The 18649-nt window shown below is 36.9% G+C and overlaps 1 protein-coding gene across 1 annotated transcript; it reads right to left on the reverse strand.

Annotated features, from left to right (window-relative positions):
• Positions 1–7772: 7772 nt before the first annotated feature.
• Positions 7773–8995, reverse strand: LOC122314393 (probable methyltransferase At1g27930). Its single transcript, XM_043129935.1, has one exon. It carries the CDS (start codon positions 8862–8864, stop codon positions 8004–8006), a length of 861 nt encoding a protein of 286 aa, XP_042985869.1. The 5' UTR covers positions 8865–8995; the 3' UTR covers positions 7773–8003.
• Between the last annotated feature and the right edge of the window lie 9654 nt (positions 8996–18649).

The following is an 18649-nucleotide window of genomic DNA, read 5'->3' on the forward strand; positions in this document are numbered from 1 at the left end:
TTAGTCAACTAATATTACTCAATTCGTTTTCTCACTTCCATCATTTTCTCAGAACCGTGTTCGAGTTCCACTACACGTGGGTTAGGTTTTCATCCCTAACCTCTTCCCACCGCTTCTCACCATCAGTAGCCTCCTCTTCTCCACCGCATTAAGGAGCAATCCAAAACCCTAGGATGCGAAAATCTTCTGTGAATCTGTTTATATTATTTTTTATAATTTATGTTATTTTTTATAATTTCTGTTTATTTGTTATTTGTTAGGATGCAAAAATCTATTCTTTGTGAAATGTTCTTTGTTCGGAGATTTTGATATTGGGTTGCAAAAGAGAAAACAAATTGTGAATTGGGGAATGTTCTTTGTTGAGATTTTCGTTTGTTCAGTTTTTTTTTTTTTTTTGTTCTTCCATTCAACTCCAATTAGAGCTCCGACCCTCTACTCCGACTCCGACAACTCCGATCGGAGTCGGAATCTACTCTGATTCGGAGTCGGAGTCGGAGCCCAACTTGATCTCCGACTTTGGTCGGAGTCGGAGGTCGGAGTTGGGCTTTCCGACTCCGACGGAGTCGGAGCCCAGCCCTAGCATTAATCATAATGAGTTTTTGGCACACGTATCACTCATTTAAACTATAAGATATTTAATAAAATTATTGATTTAGAGCGATCTTTCAGGGATGCTCAATTTTTATTCCAAGATGAATCTTAATATCAATAATTTATAACAAGTATAAAAAGTAAATAGAACTTGTATATAAATTATTGAATAAAAATTTATCAAAGATATAACTGAGATGTAAATTATGTAAATAAATATAGAATTTTATTAAGTAATAATAATGAATATAATTTTTAATACTCACATTGAGAATTGCAAATAATTTATTGAAATACTTACTTGAAGTAAAAGACCAGTAACTTCAGAATCAATAAAACCTTGTGTTATTAGTGCCATAATTGACAAGGTTAGCGAACAGAATCCCAATGGTGACATTAAGTTGGAATAATATGTTCAATCCTCCACGTATCCTCGTCGGAGCTATTTCTTAGAAACAAAACGGTCAACTAAACGAAAAACACCAAAATAGATACTGTGAGCTTTGCTTGCCAATCACACTGATCAGGTCGGCTCGAGCAATTTTCATGTCTCTCTCTTATAGAGCTTGAGCCTCAAAGACTCTCTCTCTCTCTGAATGAAAGCCCATGCCAGATTTTAGATTCCCCACCCTTTTTTTTTTCACAAACTAACCAGAATACCCCTCCTCACCCATACAAATAAAATGAAAGAGAAAAAAAAAATCTCAGCTTGGTTCACATGTCTGCCTCAGTCACGTGCTCAACTACCCCTTCACGAGAGATGCTGGTTCGCGTGCTCAACTACCCCTTCACGGGAAATTCTACACAGTGCAACTGCAGAAAACTTGCAGAAAAGCAGATCGAAGCAATCTCAGTGTTGTCTACAGTGCTCAAGCTGGCCTCCGATTTAGGCATACACGCCCTGCGCTCATCCACAGTGAGATCTGAGACCTAGTTGGAGCCAGTCACAAGGTTTTCCATGAATTGAACCATTTCCTCATAGCGCTCGGCTTGCTCTGTGAGTTTCACCATGTACACGTACTGCTCCCTAGTCAGTAAAGAATCGGATCCCTCTAAAGTTTTACCCAGCTGGTCTTCTATAATCAGACACCTCAGATCTAGTGTTGATGTGGTCGACATCGGCAGCCACACTAGGGGTTCCCGCAATATCATAGAGGGCAAGCCTGGAGACATTTTTCCTCCTTTGTATTCGTGATCTTCATCTGGGTCGAGAGCGGGGAGGAGAGGGAACTCGAATCCATCAATGCCCTTTCAATCATCGGCGTGGCCATCGAGGGTGATGAGGTTGGGCCGGAACTCAGACTTGATTCTACTCTCTGAGTCGGACTCGCAGCTCCACTCGCCCAATTCTTGGTGCGAGTTGACCCGTACAATCAAAATGGAGTTTAACAACAACAATAGAAGTAGAGACAACGGTCAAAGCATCATAGAGGGTCCTAAGTTTCTTGCTTGAATTGAAGCCTTGAACTGGAAACGAGTTCGTGGCTTTGTTTTGTTTTGGATTCTGTGTCTTTGGTCCGCATGCCCTCTTGTAAGCCATGTTGCCGTCGGCCTCCGCGTTCGTGACCTTAAGCTTCGATGGGCAAGAGTTGTTGAGATTTCTGAAATTTTCTCTATCCTTCAAATCCTGGCTCAAGAGGTTGCAGATAACGCGGTAGGGGAAAAATCGCAATTGTGTTGATAACGTGCTGTGAACTAATTGAAAAGAGAGAAATTCTCTAGAATAGAGAGAGATAGAGAGATTTGTTATTCAGTTATTATGAAATTAGAAATATTCTCGTATATATAGGGGTACAAAAGTCTTAATTGACGACTTAAATCTAGTCAATTATGACGGCTAAATGTAGTCATATAATACAAGTTGGTTTATAACAACTTTTATCACTTATAAATCATCCTTTATTTCCTTAAAAGATAAATTCAAAAGTTGGTGAACGACATCACTTTATTATAGTGAGACGAGGATGTAGTTCGTAGAATTCTCCTTTTTCAGAAGCAGGGAGACTTATGCAGCTATGCCCCTTTGGTTAGGCCCCGGGCAGGCAAGAGCGCCCACAATTCGTGGTGCTCGACCTCCCATTCTCGACTGTCTTAGTCATCAAAAGTGGCCCACTCCAGACAACCACGACCAAGCCACTACGAGGTGATGCAGCTTGTCAGTGGTCAGATTTTTTTTTTCTTTTTTTTTTTTTTTTTTTTAATTATTATACATCAGGAGAGTGGGGTGGAACATCTCCATTTTGGAGATATGGGTGTTGTCAATTGTGCCATCAGGCAACAAGCCGTTGGCTTTCATTGGTCAGGTTTTAGTAACCTAAATGAGATGAGGCACCGCCAGATGACATTTTTGTCTAGGAGATGATTTTTTAAAAACTTTGAAAAGACATTTATAAAAATAAAAAAACACTCGTTAATTTTAAGGGTTAAATTTTGTTAAGATAATCTATAGATAAATGATATAATGAAACCTTATACTATACATCTTCACTTAATTAACATATAATTTGTCATTTGTCTTTCTATTTTTAAATATATATATATATATATTTGAGCATCAAGATAGAATGATAAAAATGACAAATCACATATTATTAAGTGGAGGTACGTGGTATAAGGCTTTCCTATAGAATTTCTCTAATCTATATGATTTGCTTTTTAGATACAATAATCTCTATATTTTGATTATAAGTTTTTTTATTCATTATGGTATATTGTTAAAATAGATATAAGAGTAATGTTACATACAGTTGTGAAGTACGCAAGTGACGTGCAGTCGTTTTGAAAAAAAATAGAGTCTACTATTAAAAAATTAATCTTTTTTCATGTGATTATGTGAGTTTTATATTTATTCAATTTTTTAAAAATAATTGTACGGCGTTCGCGCATTCACGATTGCGACTATATATATATATATTTTATGAAGTTTGTATTTCCATTAACATCATCAAAAGTGTTGATTTATCATTTCATATCTCATGCCGCCTAAAAATCAGGATGGCTCTCGGAGAACTGTTGGCACCGACATATCTATGAACCCAAGAGAGATCCGAGACTGGGAGTCGCGGCCACCCCTTTGAAGAGAGGAAGGGGGGGGACTACCCCTCTTACCAAACTTTAGTTTTATCTTTTAATATAAACTATTTTTAATTTTTATTAATTCTATTTTATGTTTTTTTTCTTATTTTATATATTTTTGCCTTTACATTTTTATTTTTGATGACCGATGACATGTCATGTCAATATTTTAACGATAGATTAACAAAATGTTAATGAAATTACAAATTTTACCAAAATTAAAACGATAAGGAATAAAACAATAAAATTAAGATATCAAAATCAATCAGTTTAAAAGACGAATAAACTATCCATAGGCTTTTGCATTACGCACTATTTACGTGATATAATTTAATTTAAAAGATAAATTTTAATATTTAAATTTTATCAATTAAATTATGTTATATAGATGACATGTGGTGTAAAGGCCAATAGACTCAGGAAAATGTAATAGGAAATAGAGTAGAAATTGAGAGAAAATGATAGAAAATCTGGACTTACGTCAAGTGTGGGAATACAGCTCACTTCGAGGGGAGCAATCCTCCAGAGAACAGGGAAAATAACTTCAGAATATTCTGCTTACCCCCACAACAAGCTCCTGCCCTTCCATTTAACAAACCCTAACACCGCTTCACTCACAACCTCTAGGAAATTAGGAAAATAAAATAAACATAATACTAGATCATATCCGTAACAAAGATAAAAGGATAAAGGCCCACTAACGGCCTAACTGACTTCTGGCCCAATGGCCTAACCTCCAGCTTGCAGCTAGCACTAAGCTTTATTAGAACCCACAAGCTTCAAGGCCCACGGCCCCTTCATCACTTCGTGACTTCACTTCACTGAACCACTTTACTTCACTTGCACATTCTCTGGCACGAACACTTTACTAACAGCAAACCCAAGCCTCCTTACTGCGCCGTGTAAAATTCCCCCTCCCTTCACGACACCTTGTCCACAAGGTGAGGAAAATCCTTACGCATCTGGTAGCATGGTTCCCACGAAGCCTCTTCGGCATGTTGCCCCTGCCAACGTACAAGGATTTCGACAAAAGGCCTGTTATTTCTCTTCCTCATGCGACTGGCAAGGACCTCCTCAAGCTCTGGCTTGAAGATGCCCTGAGTGTTGGCAGCATTGGCACTAGGGTGATGTCTTGCCCCAACCCACGTTTTAGCTAAGAAACATGAAACACGTCATGGATTTGGGCTGTGTCCGATAACTTCAGGCGATACGCCACCTCGCCAAACCTCTGCACCCCCTGGTACAGCTCAAAGAAGCGGGGGAGGCTTCAAATTTCGGCGGTTGTGTACAGAGGACTGCCTATGTGGCTGGAGCTGCAGGTATACCCAATCACCCATAGAATATTGATGCTCCTTTCTCTTATGATCTGAGTAGTGCTTCATACGATTATGTGCGTTGGTGATGTTTCCCTTGTGTAATGTCCAAGGATGATCTCTATCTCTTAGTTTTGAGTCGACTTCCTCCAACCTTGAGGTTCCAGCCATGTAATTAAGTAGTCTAGGAGGTTTATCTCCATATAACGTCTCAAAGGGGGATACTTTAGTATAGGCATGTATGCTAGAGTTGAAACTCCACTCAGCTAACTCCACCCACCTCGACCAATCCTTAGGCCTATCGCTGGTGAAACTCCTCAAGTAGTTCTCCAACCACTTGTTGGCTGCCTCAGTTTGTCCACTCATCTGTGCTGAAGGCCAGCTGGATACCCTGTAGTGAAAACAGCTCCTTCCAGAACTTGCTAGTAAATATATGGTCCCTGTCCGAGACAAAAGAACCTGGCATCCCATGTAATTTGATTAGAGAAACAACTAAGCTACTACTCTTGCAGTGTAGGGATGAGCTAGTGGCACAAAGTTTGCATACTTGGTGAATCTATCCACCGTGACCCACAAAGTGTTAAAGCCCCCGGACCTAGGTAGCCACTCCATAAAATCTATAGTTATATCTGTCCATGGTTTTTGTGTTATTCACCTTCACCACTTGAACTTAGATAAGATTTTAACCCAGGCTAATAAAAATCCCTTCTTAACATGTGGACAATTTTGTCAAAGCCCAAGTGTCCCCTTATGCGGGTGCCTTCTGCCATGAGAATTAGAAATCACAAAGAATGAATTCTCTGATACCACTTTGTAATAGACCCAAGGGCCAGGAAATGTAATAGAAAATAGAGTTGAAATTGAGAGAAACTGAGAGAAAATTTGGAATTACGTCAAACGTGGGAATACAGCTCACTTCAAGGGGAGCAATCCTCCAGAGAACAGGGAAAATGACTTCAAAATATTCTGCTTTCCCCAACAGCAAACCACTGCCATTCCATATAACAAACCCTGACACCTCTCCACTCACAACCGTTAGGAAATTAGGAAAATAAAATCAACATGATCCTATCCGTAACAAAGATAAAGGATAAAGGTCCACTAACGGCCCAGCTGACTTCTAAGCTTTATCAGATCCCACTCGCTTCAAGGCCCACAGCCCACAACCCCTTCATCACTTCACTTTACCGAACCACTTCACTTCATTTGTACTCTTCTCTAGCACGAACACTTTACCAACAGCAAACCAGGGCCTCCTTACTGCACCGTGTAATAGAATAGCATTGCTCTTAAAAGATAAACTATATATGAATTAATTTAAGGTTTAAAATTATTCTACTCAGCAGTCTTACATCAAACACCTACTGAGAAAGAAATATAATAATAATAAGAATAGACGTGTGATGTATGAGTGCTTTTTATAACATTTAATCCCAATTTTAAAATAAGATGGAAGATAATCACAAAGTTTGGACAGGGATAACTCATCTCTATCATACTTGGAGAAGAAAAGATTTTTGTAACTGTGAATTGTGCAACCGTCACGTAATTGATTTGAAAAGGTAAATAAAACATGGGATACATGTGAAAGAAATTAATTTTTTAATAATGGATCCTACTCTTTTTCAATTCGATTACACAATATTTATGTAATTTACGATTATATGTAAAGTTACTCTTTTTCAATAAATTAAACAAACAATTGTCCAACTACAGCACAAAGGCCAACAGATAAAACAGTGCAAAGGCGGACCTGGTTATTATGATCTTAGAAACATTAATTTTATTAATGTGTAAGCCTTTGTTGTGGACTGGGCAGTACTATTCTAATCTTACATTCTTTTTTTTTTTAATATATTAATAGAGATATATATTTATATATATATATATATATTCTAATCTTACATTCAATAAAAGAAAAAAAAAAATGGAAGAAACCTTTTTTTAAAAAGTTTCCCTGTTCTTACCCACCAGCAGTAGAAAATGAGGTACGTTTCTATCCAAAAAAAAAAACTTGAAAAAAAAATAAAAATAAAATAAAGACTCAAGAAGAAGCAATTTCATTTTCTAGATAGAGTTTTAGATTGTGTAATCTCGTTAACTCCTTCTTTAAAAATTAATTGGGTCAATTATTAAAAAATAATGTTTTTATATAAATCTTAAATTGATCTATTTTTTTGAAAAAAAGTGTGTTTGGGATACCCGTTTGCTATCCAGCCAAAAAAGAATCTCATTCTTTTAATTATATAAAAATTAATTTATAAGATAATATAATTTGATGTGATATATTATATCATAAAATTATTTTTATTATAAAAATAAATTTAAAAAATATGTAAAACTGCATAATTTATTTTTATATAATTGCTAGCTTTGTATACAAAGAGGCTTTCATCTTATCTTATTTCATTATTATAATTTTATTAAATTAACATAAAACATATAATAAATAATGATAATAATAATAATAAATAATATTATAATAATATTTTATTCAACTTTCATCTAAAATCTTCACATTTTATATTATTATCCAAAGCTCACCAAAATGTCATAAAAGAAATGGAAATACTCTAGCCATAAAGAAATTAAACAAAAATAATCTTACAAACTGACGTAATTTAATAAAGTTTGTCATATTATAAAGTTACTTATATTATAAAATAAATTTAAAAGAGTAAATATAGTCATATCAATTTGTGTGATTATTTTTATGTAATTTTTTTATAAATATAGCAGTATTTAAAATAAAAAAAGTAAATAAATAATTCAAAAAGCCTCCACAAACCTCCAGACAAAACACGCATGGCAGACATGATATAATGAAGACAAATAGAAACGGAAAACCTGTTTTAACTTGGAACACAACGCCCAAACCTTTTGTAAAATCTCTAAATTCTAAATTTCTTTTGGAAATAAATTATAATTGTTGTCTTTCTCCGTCGGTTCTAGCTTAAATGTCTAAACGAGAACGACAAATAGAGGACGACGACAGGGACCCACGAACAGGAGCCTTGGCTCTTTCTAGCAAAATGATACACCGATACCGTCGCCATCGCTCACGTTAGCCGCTGGCGGAATTTCGAAATGCCAAAGCCTCCCTACCGCCTTGACCAAGTTCTTCCTGCACAGGAACTCCTCTGCGTACATCTTCTCCACCCTCCGATCAACATCGTGCAGGAACACGTGCGTTGGACCAGATCCTTTCCGGTTCCTCGCCATAACAGCTGCCGAGAAGATTGCTGCCATCCGGCCCGGGGCCTCCGCGTAGTACCCTCGCGGCGCGTCGATCATGATCAGGTCCCACTCCTTCTCGTAGACTTCTTCCGGTAGGTTGTCCAGCGCTAACCGGCACCGACTGTTGCCGCGCAGGAAAGCTTTCGACGGCGAACACAGCGGTTGAGAGCGATAGGAGGATAGCAGTTCGTCGGCTTGGGAGAGATGCGTGCGGTACGGGACGGTGTGTGCCCGGAGGTCAGGGCCGTCCTTGAGAACGGTCTGCACCCACTTGGGGTCCTCCTCGAGGAATATCGTCGTGCCGCGTGGGTTGAGCGAGGTCCACATGAGCGAGTCGTGACCGAGTCCGAAGACGAGGAAGTTGCAAGGCGCGCGGGACTTGAGGACATCAAAGGAGATGGTGACCTCCCCCAACGACTGCTGTGGAACAATCTTCGAGGTCGCGTAGTGGAGGATGGCTCGGAGCTGGGTTTCCGTGGGCGAGTAGCCGGAGATGGCACGGATGCCGGAGCCGTCGGTCTGTGAGCACAGCAGGTAATTCTTTCCGGATCCGATGAAGCTGTAGACGAACACCGCACCGACGATTAGACCGGCCAAAGCCACTCCGATGAAGAACGTCTTCTCGGAAAGTGAACGGCCATTCTTCATGTCTTATCGTTTATCTTCTGAATACGAATAATTCTGCAACTCCTATTTTCTAGGTCAATCCAACGTCTGAAGTCGAAGTGCGGGACGAGCCTGTAAATGCAAGAGCATACTGGCAGAGGTATAAGTAACTGAACGAAAAATATACTTTTTAAGTATATATTTTTTTTAATTAATAGAAAAATATATTGAATATACTTTAAAAATATACTTTTAAAGTTTATTTAATTTTGATTATTTGAAATTAAATATTAAATATTTTAAAAATAATTGGTTAAAGAGTCCTCGTAACGGTTGACACGTTAACATTGTGATAGATAGTTTTGAATTTTGGTAGGCTTATCATGATACATCAGCTTGTGTGGCTCTCGAATCTCGAGCATTAATCCATGATAGCTACAGAAAACTGAGCTGAGACATTTGAGTCATTCCAAAGAACATTCATTTAAATTTTGAAGTATTGTCGTCGAGACATGGTCATATGTGGAGGCTGCTACAGAAATGGCAATTCCTCTGTCCTTTGTTTTACTAGACAATGAATGACCCCCTTAAAAGCACACTGCTTTTTTTTTTAAAAAATAGATAAATTGAGATAAAAATTAAAATTTATATAAAATATTTTTAAAATAGAATTTTTTAATATTAATATTAGTATTATTTTAAAATTAAATTATTTATTTTATTTTACATAAAAATTTAAAATATTTAAAATATTTAAATGAGACGAAATATGTTATAAAAATAAAATAGGCCTGATAAAGATAACTATAAAATCTAGAAGTTGGCGAAATAACTGTCATCTCACTCGCATGACCTACCGTATTAACCCAATCATCTAAAATCATGTATATTTGTATTAAAAAAATATATAAATTTTGTGGACTATTTTCAATAAAAACATAATATGAACATTTATTATATTAATAAAAATCCACGGTAAAAAATAAAAACCTTAAAGTAGTCTTTACTTTCAAACAAAGCATAAAGTAATAAAACCATGACCCGACAATGTTTTCTTTGTTCAACCGACCTTTTAACTCCAAAACATGTAGAACTCTCAAAAGTCCATTCAAGCTCAGTATGAATCAAACTCCGTTTTAATATTAAGAATATTTTAAATTATCTGTAAATAATAATAAATTAATTTTAAATAATATACAAATATTACAGTTATATTTTCAAACATATATTTAACTCCTACCATTTCCACGATCGAAAATATTGAGAGAGACAGGAAGGCTTTGGAAAATCAGACAAGTACATCTTCAGGGTCTATGATACGGACCCACCGAGAGATATTAAAAGCACGAGAAATTATTTTCAAAGGAGAAAAGAATTGATCAACCTTCATTGTTTTATAAAGTCGAATCGACAGGTCCAATTCCAAACACAATGCCGTGCTGAAAGAGGACTCAGGCTGAGCACAAGAAGATGGAACTTAATTCCACCAAGTAAACCCGTCAATTGCGGTGTCTAGATGCCTAATTAATTACGATTTAGGCCTTGGACTATTAGAGAGCTTGACAACCATCTCACTCTGGGCCCTGGGTCTGGGGATGCTTCACAGGGCGAAGGGCTGAAAGGGAGTCTAACTGGGGTACCCAATAGATTTGACCGAGTTTGGTCCATATAGATCAATGAGCGGCTCTGCAGTCATACATGGAAGTCGGGATCTGCCAAGTGTAAAATTTTTCTTTAATGTATTTTTTAATACTTTTTTAAATATTAAAAAAAAAACAAAAATTTACAATATTATTAAACAATAATGATCTTAATCATTAAAAAAAAAAATTACACTTTGTAGAAATCCTCATTCCCATTTGTGGGAGTAACATTTCTCATAAAAATAACTTTGCGCGAATTTCTATTTATATTTATATTTATATCCGATCGATAGAGATATAAACAAATTAATTTTTAGTTCTTTTGTGATTTTTCTAAGCTTATTATTTAAAATGATATTGTGGAGTTGCAACTTCACGATCTCGGGTCAGAAAGTTACTTATTGTCACTTAAAATCATATTTCACCAGACAGATATAAACTCCAATATATCAAGTACTCAAAATTTCATTGTTTTAAACCAACTACTCAAAAATAATTAACTAAAAATACCACAAAGTCTTAAAACAAATGTCAACTTTCCCAATAACCCAAGTACCCTCTTTGTACTTGCCCATGCTTCCTATTTTGAAAATATTATGTAAATAATGGGGTAAGTTATCAATAACTCAGTAAATAGAGAATATATACTAATATGTAAATATGAACATTTATAGAGTACAGAATGCAAAAATAATACATTTTTAGTTTCAATATACAAAATAGAACATGTTATCAAAATTATCAGAGTGATGGTTCAAAAGAATCAAAATATTTATATTTTAAAGTCCTTTGGCATGGCATAACTAAGTATCATCACATTTATATCATGTCAGAGCATTATATTATAATATAGGTCATGTTTAACCCCTATGGTAGGGTTGTGCTATCCTTGGTGGCCAAATCGGGTAAAGACAAAAGTGAATATTCCTCTTATTATTCTTGGAACCTTGAGTGTACACATAGGAAACACCACAAAGAAAACCACGTTGGGAAACAAAGTGGGTGCACTCAGAAACAAAAAAGTTAGTATCAATCTAAACAAAGGCCACAATTTTACTCCCGTGGTAAGGGCGGAGTAGAAATAAAGCTAGATACAGTATCAGAATGCCATATCAAAAGTTTTTAGATGCCACATCATATCAAAACAGAATACGAAACAGAATCATATCATTTTCACATAATGAAAAAAATTCAAAGCATCTTCATGTAATCTTGCACAAATTTTCATATTTCATTCTCATTTTTTTTACACAAATGCTAAAAATATTGCTCATGCTACACTAGTCATGATAAAAAATACTTTTATATTTTATACATTTTTCATGAGTAATGCAGTAACTTACTTAAATTTTCAAATGAACACATACTTCGTAATTAAAACCTGAAATATATTAATCTATATTTTCTCACAAAAAGTCTATATTCAGTCGCCTATGGTAAGCGCCGTTGATGTGGCAAAAAAAAATTAAACACACCTTTTTGTCCAACACGAACTCTCCCTCCCTCCCTTTATCAGTTTCCATCACTCTCTTTTGAACCACGCACGGACTTATTTTCTTCTTCTTCTTTATTGGTCTCCCTCTATTCAAGACTTCCTTGTGGTTACTGGATATGGGTGTTTTTTACTTTTTACGGCTACCATGGCAACATGTGCTTTTTCATTGGAGCTTTTGAAGGAGATGGAGAAATAGTGGAGCCTTTAGCTTTTCCCTTATTGCCTACCTTAGCAATAAGCTTATCAAGGATTCTCTTACTACAGTTCTCCCGCTCGTTCAAATTATCTAAGACCTTCTTCTTAGACCCTTGCTCTCCTTTGTAGCAGTTGTTGTTCTTCATCTTCTGCAGCCTCTCTGCTTTATTTTCGATGGTTTTACATATTTCTGCTCTTCTTTGCCTTAATTCTCCCAAACCCAGTTCGGATTTTCTCCCTTTCAATCTAAACTCTTTACTTCCACCTCCATTTTCGAAACTAAGTATAAGGAAGTTTTCATTTTCCAACTCAAGGAAGGTTGGAATCTCTCAAAACGACAACGTGGATTTAACTCATCGATGCTGCCCCTACATCGAATCAAATCCCGCCAAGTGATTATCAAAATTCATGGATTGACTGCGTGAAATCGAATTTGGGTCTGAGCGTTTATGCACCCAATTAATCTCCAACATCGACTCCAAACCCATCATCCTCGCTACAATCCCAAGCATGGCAACCGTGACATTGCTATCATCGCTACTGTGCTAGTGCCGACTCCGTTTCTTTAAAGCATCACCATTGAAGCTCGATGCAGAACACATGCTTCTCTGTCCTCCTCTCCATCTTCGTCTTCTTTGATTTATCCCTCATTTTGGACCGCTTTGTATGATTTGCAGAATCGAAACTACTGGATTGAGTTGGTGATTCCGAATCTATTGATTCTCCATTCAAACATTCTTTTTGTACAACTAAAGCATAAATTATTTCCAACAAATCATCGGAAGAAAACTAAAAAAAGAGGAAATCTAATTCAAAAAAAAAATCCGTAGGAAAAGGGAAAAAATATGAAATAGTGATTTGAGTTGAGAAGGATGAGGGTTTGTAAATGTTTCATCTTTCGATTCTTTCTGGCATTTCTGGTTTTTTTTTTTTAATGTAACGGCTGATGTGGCAGTTGACTGCCTGCCGTTTGCAAGCAGCGACTATCCCTAAAAGAATTGATTTTCTTAATATTTAAAAGTCATTGAAATCCTAAAATATCGTCATTGCCCAAAACACTTTGATTTTCATATAGTTTCTCCAAATAATTTCACAATTAATTCCTAAGATTACATTAACTTAATAATATTGACAATAAAATCATAAATTCAGTGCTCACGTGTCAAATATTTCCTATATAATCAATATCACCTATAGAAGTCACAACACCTAAGTTCAAACCTAAGGACTATTTAAATTTGCATGACTAACCATATAATCATATAAGACCGTAACAATCAGTTACTGGTTGACCTTAACCCATGACACATCAATATTCATTTAATCTTATGTGAACAAAGGGAACTAATAACCAGCTAAAATTATATCGAAGAAAGGTTTACCGAGAGGAAGTGGAACCGTGCAGCAGGGTTGTGGTTTCCATGGTGGTTGGCATCTAAGTGCGGTAGCGTCTATGTGACATCTCGTGGCTAAGCTATGTCCGTGTGGCACCGAGCATGGAGGAGCAAGAAGCTCACATTGCTATTGACTTGGACATGTTAGTTAATGGTGCAAACATGGGAGGTAGAGTTGGAGCACACCCAGTAGACTAGATTGCTCTCACATGAAGGGTTGTGGCTCAGTTCGTCCATGTGTCTCCATGAAGTTGATATGAATCCCAATAGACTTGCTTTGAGACCCAACAACAATACTGGAAAACAACCCCAAGAAAGCCAAACTCAGATATATGGATGGAGAATCTAGACCCGATGAGAACTCGTTCAAAGAACCTAGATTATATCAAAATTTAGACCCGTTGAAAAACCCGTCTCAAGAACCTAGATTACAAAGGAAGAACGCCACAAAGGTTTTGATTTACCTTTAATAAGTTCAGAAGTTCAAGAAAAACAAGAGGAGATAACTCAACTCTCAATGACAATTCCATATAGTCTGCCTCTCAAATGAGATTACAAGTGGTTTAAATAGACAATCCCCAAAAACCCTAAGTAAACAATGTGTCGGGTACTGTAGCATGAACAATGTCATACGCCGCGCTAGCGTAGCTTCTGAAACCATAGTGAGACATAAAATTATAACTTTCCAAATAAACTCTTGACCAAAATACAAGGCCTTCCCAAAAATAACCCTAATCCATTAGAAATAAGACATATGTGGGCCAAGTATCCTCAAGCCTACTTATTCTAAACTAATAATAAAATACCGTTAAACAAATTGAAAGCCTTAACAACAATAGGCCCAATCTTTAAATCATGTCTTCCATAGCTTATATCAAGTGGATCAAACCTGGTTATTTTTCCTTCAAGCCCATCTTGAGTGTTGGGTTCTTCCTACCTTCATCCCACGTGGATTGCACCAATTCTTGCATTGTTTTCTTGATTTTCTTGGCTCTTGATCTTGTAATTGGCCCATCTAGAATTTACAAGGAATCTTTAAGGATAGGTCCACCTTGGTTCCCATAAGAAGTGCATGATAATTATGAGAGCCTTCTGTTGGCGGTTGTGGTAGCAATGCACAATGGAGGACTAAGACCACCAAAGCAAATGCTTACTTTTTTTTTCATGTATAGAAGCAGAGGCTTGCTATGTGGGTTTTATGTGTGGAGGAACTGAGTTACAGTGGTGCAACTGGGTGGCTAGTGGTGTCTGTGAGTGTTAAAACTGACGTAGAGATGATGAAATAACAGAGTGAAGGATGATAGAGAAAAAGGGTGAGGAATTAAGATTCTATTAAAATTAGTATCAAGTGTTCAATATGTCTTGCTATTTATAGACAACAGAATAATGAAATAAGAAATAATGAATAAAAGAATGCATTTTACAGCTCATTGTAACTACCCTAAAACAGAAAGCATCCTACTACTGCATTCTCGAGTCATCACTGAATTGCTTGTTTGGAGGAATCGGAGGAACTTGAGGGATTTTATGAGGTAATTTTAACATCCCCCCACAAGATGGAGAGTATATGTTAATAAGTCCTATCTTGGATAAAAGTCGAGTGAATGCAAAAGAGTGTAAAGACATGGTAAGCAGGCCTGCCACTTGAAGATATGAAGGAACATGAGCTGTCACTACTTGTCCATTTGATATTTTGTCTCAAACAAGATGACAATTGTCATCTAGTTCAATATGCTTTGTTCGTTCATGGAAGACGAGATTTGCCATGATATGAATAACTGTCAAATTATCACAATACAAGGTCACTGGCTTTGACATTGGTGCATAAATCAGTAAGAAGGTATTGGAGCCATGTAAGTTCACAGACTACGGCTGCCATTGCCCTATACTCGGATTCTACAAATGATCTTGACATGGTGGTTTGCATCTTCGATTTTCAGGCTACAAGAGAACTTCCTATGAAAACACAAAAGCCGGTAGTCGAGTGTCGTGTATCAGGACAATTTTCCTAGCTCGCATCTGAATAAGCAATAAGTTCTAGCTTGGAATCGATAGGGAAGAAAAGTCCCCACCTCGAGGTTCCTTTCACATATCTGATCACTTTGAGGATTGCATCATAGTGAGGGACACGAGATGTTTCCATGAATTGATTGAGTAAGTGCACACTTTGGCTCAAATCTAGTTGAGTGTTTGTGAGGTAAATGAGTTTGCTAACTAGTTTTCTGTACAAAGCAAGGTCTTTGAAAACTTCACCTTCATCTTTACTGAGTTTGATGTTGGCCTCCATAGGTAAGTGGGATGGTTTTGATGCCATCATCCTCGTTTCATCTAGAATGTCTAATGTATATTTTCATTGACAAAGTTGTATCCCTTTCTTTGAATGCCCCGCTTCTATATCAAAAAAATATTTTAGGCTTCCTAGATCCTTGATTTTAAACTTGGTCTCCAAGAACTTCTTCACAGTAACATTAGATGTAGCATCTGAACTCAACAAGACTATATCATCTACTTATACAAGCAATGCCATGAATGATATCGTTGTGGACTTGGTGAATAAGCCATAATCGACTTTGGATTGGAAAAACTCGAATTCAACTAGGGAAAAGGTGAGTTTGGCATTCCATTTTCGTGAAGCTTGTCTCAGACCATAAAGGCTTTTGTGTAAACGACACACTTGATTAGTCTTTGTAGTGGGATGTCTTGGAGGTGGTCGCATATAAATTTTCTCATCAAGCTCGCCATAGAGGAAGGCGTTATTCACATCAAGTTGTTGGAGATCCTATCCCTTAATAGCTGCCATTGCGAGAAGACATCGAATGGATACAATCTTAGCAACTGAAGAAAAAGTATCATAAAAGTCGATGCCCTCATGTTGGGTAAATGCTTTTGCAACTAATCAAGTTTTAGCTCGGTCAATTGTTCCGTTTGCTCTAAATTTATACTTGTAAATCCACTTGCAGTCAACAGTTTTCTTTTTATGAGGTAATTTAACAATGGTCAAAGTCTCATTAAGCTCAAGGGTAGTGAGCTCTTGCTTCATTGCGTCGTGCCAAATGAGATCTTTAATTGCTTTGGTGTAGGAAGTGGGCTCAATATGCATTAATACGGAACTAGGGAAAGCTTTGAATTGAGGTGAAAGAGAACTGTAAGAAAGAGATGAAGATAAAGGAAAATGAACCTGTGACTTGTTGGTGGAAGTGGATGAACCTTGCAGCTTGAATGTCGACTGGAAGGGAGTGAATGCAATAGCTTGTTGGTAATGAAAGTCATGTAAATAAGCAGGGGCACGTCTGGTCCTAGTTGAGCGACGTGGAACGGTCTAAGAGTCAATAATTTCAATGGAGGAAGGAAGGTTAGGGAGGTCTGGGTTGGTTTCTGGGACACTAACAGGAAGATTGGGTTGCATTGGTGTATCGGTAGATGGTGTTAAATGGTAAAAAATATTTTGTGATGGTTGGGGTATGGGAGGGGCAAAGGAGATCTCAAGTGATTGTGGAGGGAATTGGTGAAGAAAATCTGAGGTGGAACATTTCAAGGGAAAGATGTGTTCATGGAACACAACATGAGGGGAGATGAATATTTGATAAGTGATTAAGTCTAGTAGTTTGTACCCATTGACACCATATGGATAGCCAAAGAATAGGCATTGGCGAGCTCGTGGGTCAAATTTGGTTCGAGTGTGGCTAAAGGTTGAGGCAAAACACAAACTCCCAAAAACATGCAAGCGAGAATATGACGGTTTGGTGTGATAGAGGGCTTCAAAAGGTGATTTGTAATCAAGAAGGGGTGTTGGTGTCCAATTGATCAAATGAACTGCTGTTAATGCAAAATCATTCCAATATTTCATGGGAATATCGGATTGAAACTTTAAAGCTCTTGCCATATTTAAAATGTGTTGTTGCTTTCTTTCAATTAAGACGTTTTGTTGTGGGGTGGCAACACATGTAAGTTGATGTAAGATGCCCTTAGTTTGGTAGAAATTAGGCATTATAAACTCGGCTCCATTGTCAATTCTAATATTCTTTACTGTGGTCTCAATCTGAGTTTCAATGAAGGAACAAAAATTTTGGAGGAAAACTTGTGCTTCAGACTTAAATTTTAACAAATAAATCCATGTACACCTAGTGAACTAATCAACAATGCTAAAGAAATATTTTGAGCCATCATGGGCTTGCGTTGGATTAGGACCCCATATATCAGCTGATATAAGATCAAAACCTTTGTTTACTTTGGTGACAAATTCGAGAAAATGTAATTTGCATCAGTTTTAACATGGTATCAGTAAAACTTTAAGGAAATTGTAATAATAAGATAAGATGAGACGAAAATTTCTCAATCTAAATGACTTCTAATAATTGCTCAAAACGTGTTCGGCAAAATCTAAATCTCATTTATGTCAGAATCTCAAGTTCCTCTCTTCGCAACCGCACTTGGCTAGTTGCTAATTAGGAAGTGTTTGGAAGATAAATTCAATTCATTCATTTTTAATCTTTATATAAGTTTAAAATTCATCTAACATCTATCTCAATTAAATATAAAAAATATTACTATTCACAGTTTAACTATCTCAACGTTGAAATTAATGGCAACCTAACAACTCCGACTGGCCTGCATTTAGTCTACCAACCTAGAATTTGTATCAAATTCGAATATTTGGGATCGAGTATATCTGAGCTGTCCAATCAGAAACCGTGCAGACTTGGTCGGTCCGGGAGCAATTAAAACTTGCAATCATTCGGCCAGCCCATTAAATAGCCGAGTGTTCCGCTCATCTTCCATGTGTTTCTCTTCTCATGTGTTGTGCCTCCGTCCTGTCCGAAAATCACACAAAACAATTTTAAAGTGGTTCAGCATATTGCCTACGTCCACTGGAGCCTCTTTTATAGAATTTGTACAAGATTTACAAAAATATACAAATTCTCATATCTCCCTCATGTCTCTCTTCTCTCTGTTTTTCTTTCTCCCCCAACGTTGCTGCCACGCCCCCCACTTCTACACATTTAAGCTCTCCTATTTATAAGAGAGCAGACCTCTACGGTGCAGCATCTTCTGACTTTGCTGCAGAGATAGTTGGTGGGTGGCCTAATACTTCAAGCAAGG

The sequence above is a fragment of the Carya illinoinensis genome, chromosome 6 (genome assembly GCF_018687715.1).
Source record: "Carya illinoinensis cultivar Pawnee chromosome 6, C.illinoinensisPawnee_v1, whole genome shotgun sequence".
Classification (NCBI taxonomy): domain Eukaryota; kingdom Viridiplantae; phylum Streptophyta; class Magnoliopsida; order Fagales; family Juglandaceae; genus Carya; species Carya illinoinensis.

Bases quoted from the DNA above. Each gene is read 5' to 3' on its own strand.
- LOC122314393 (XM_043129935.1), bottom strand. From the start codon at position 8,864: ATGAAGAATGGCCGTTCACTTTCCGAGAAGACGTTCTTCATCGGAGTG.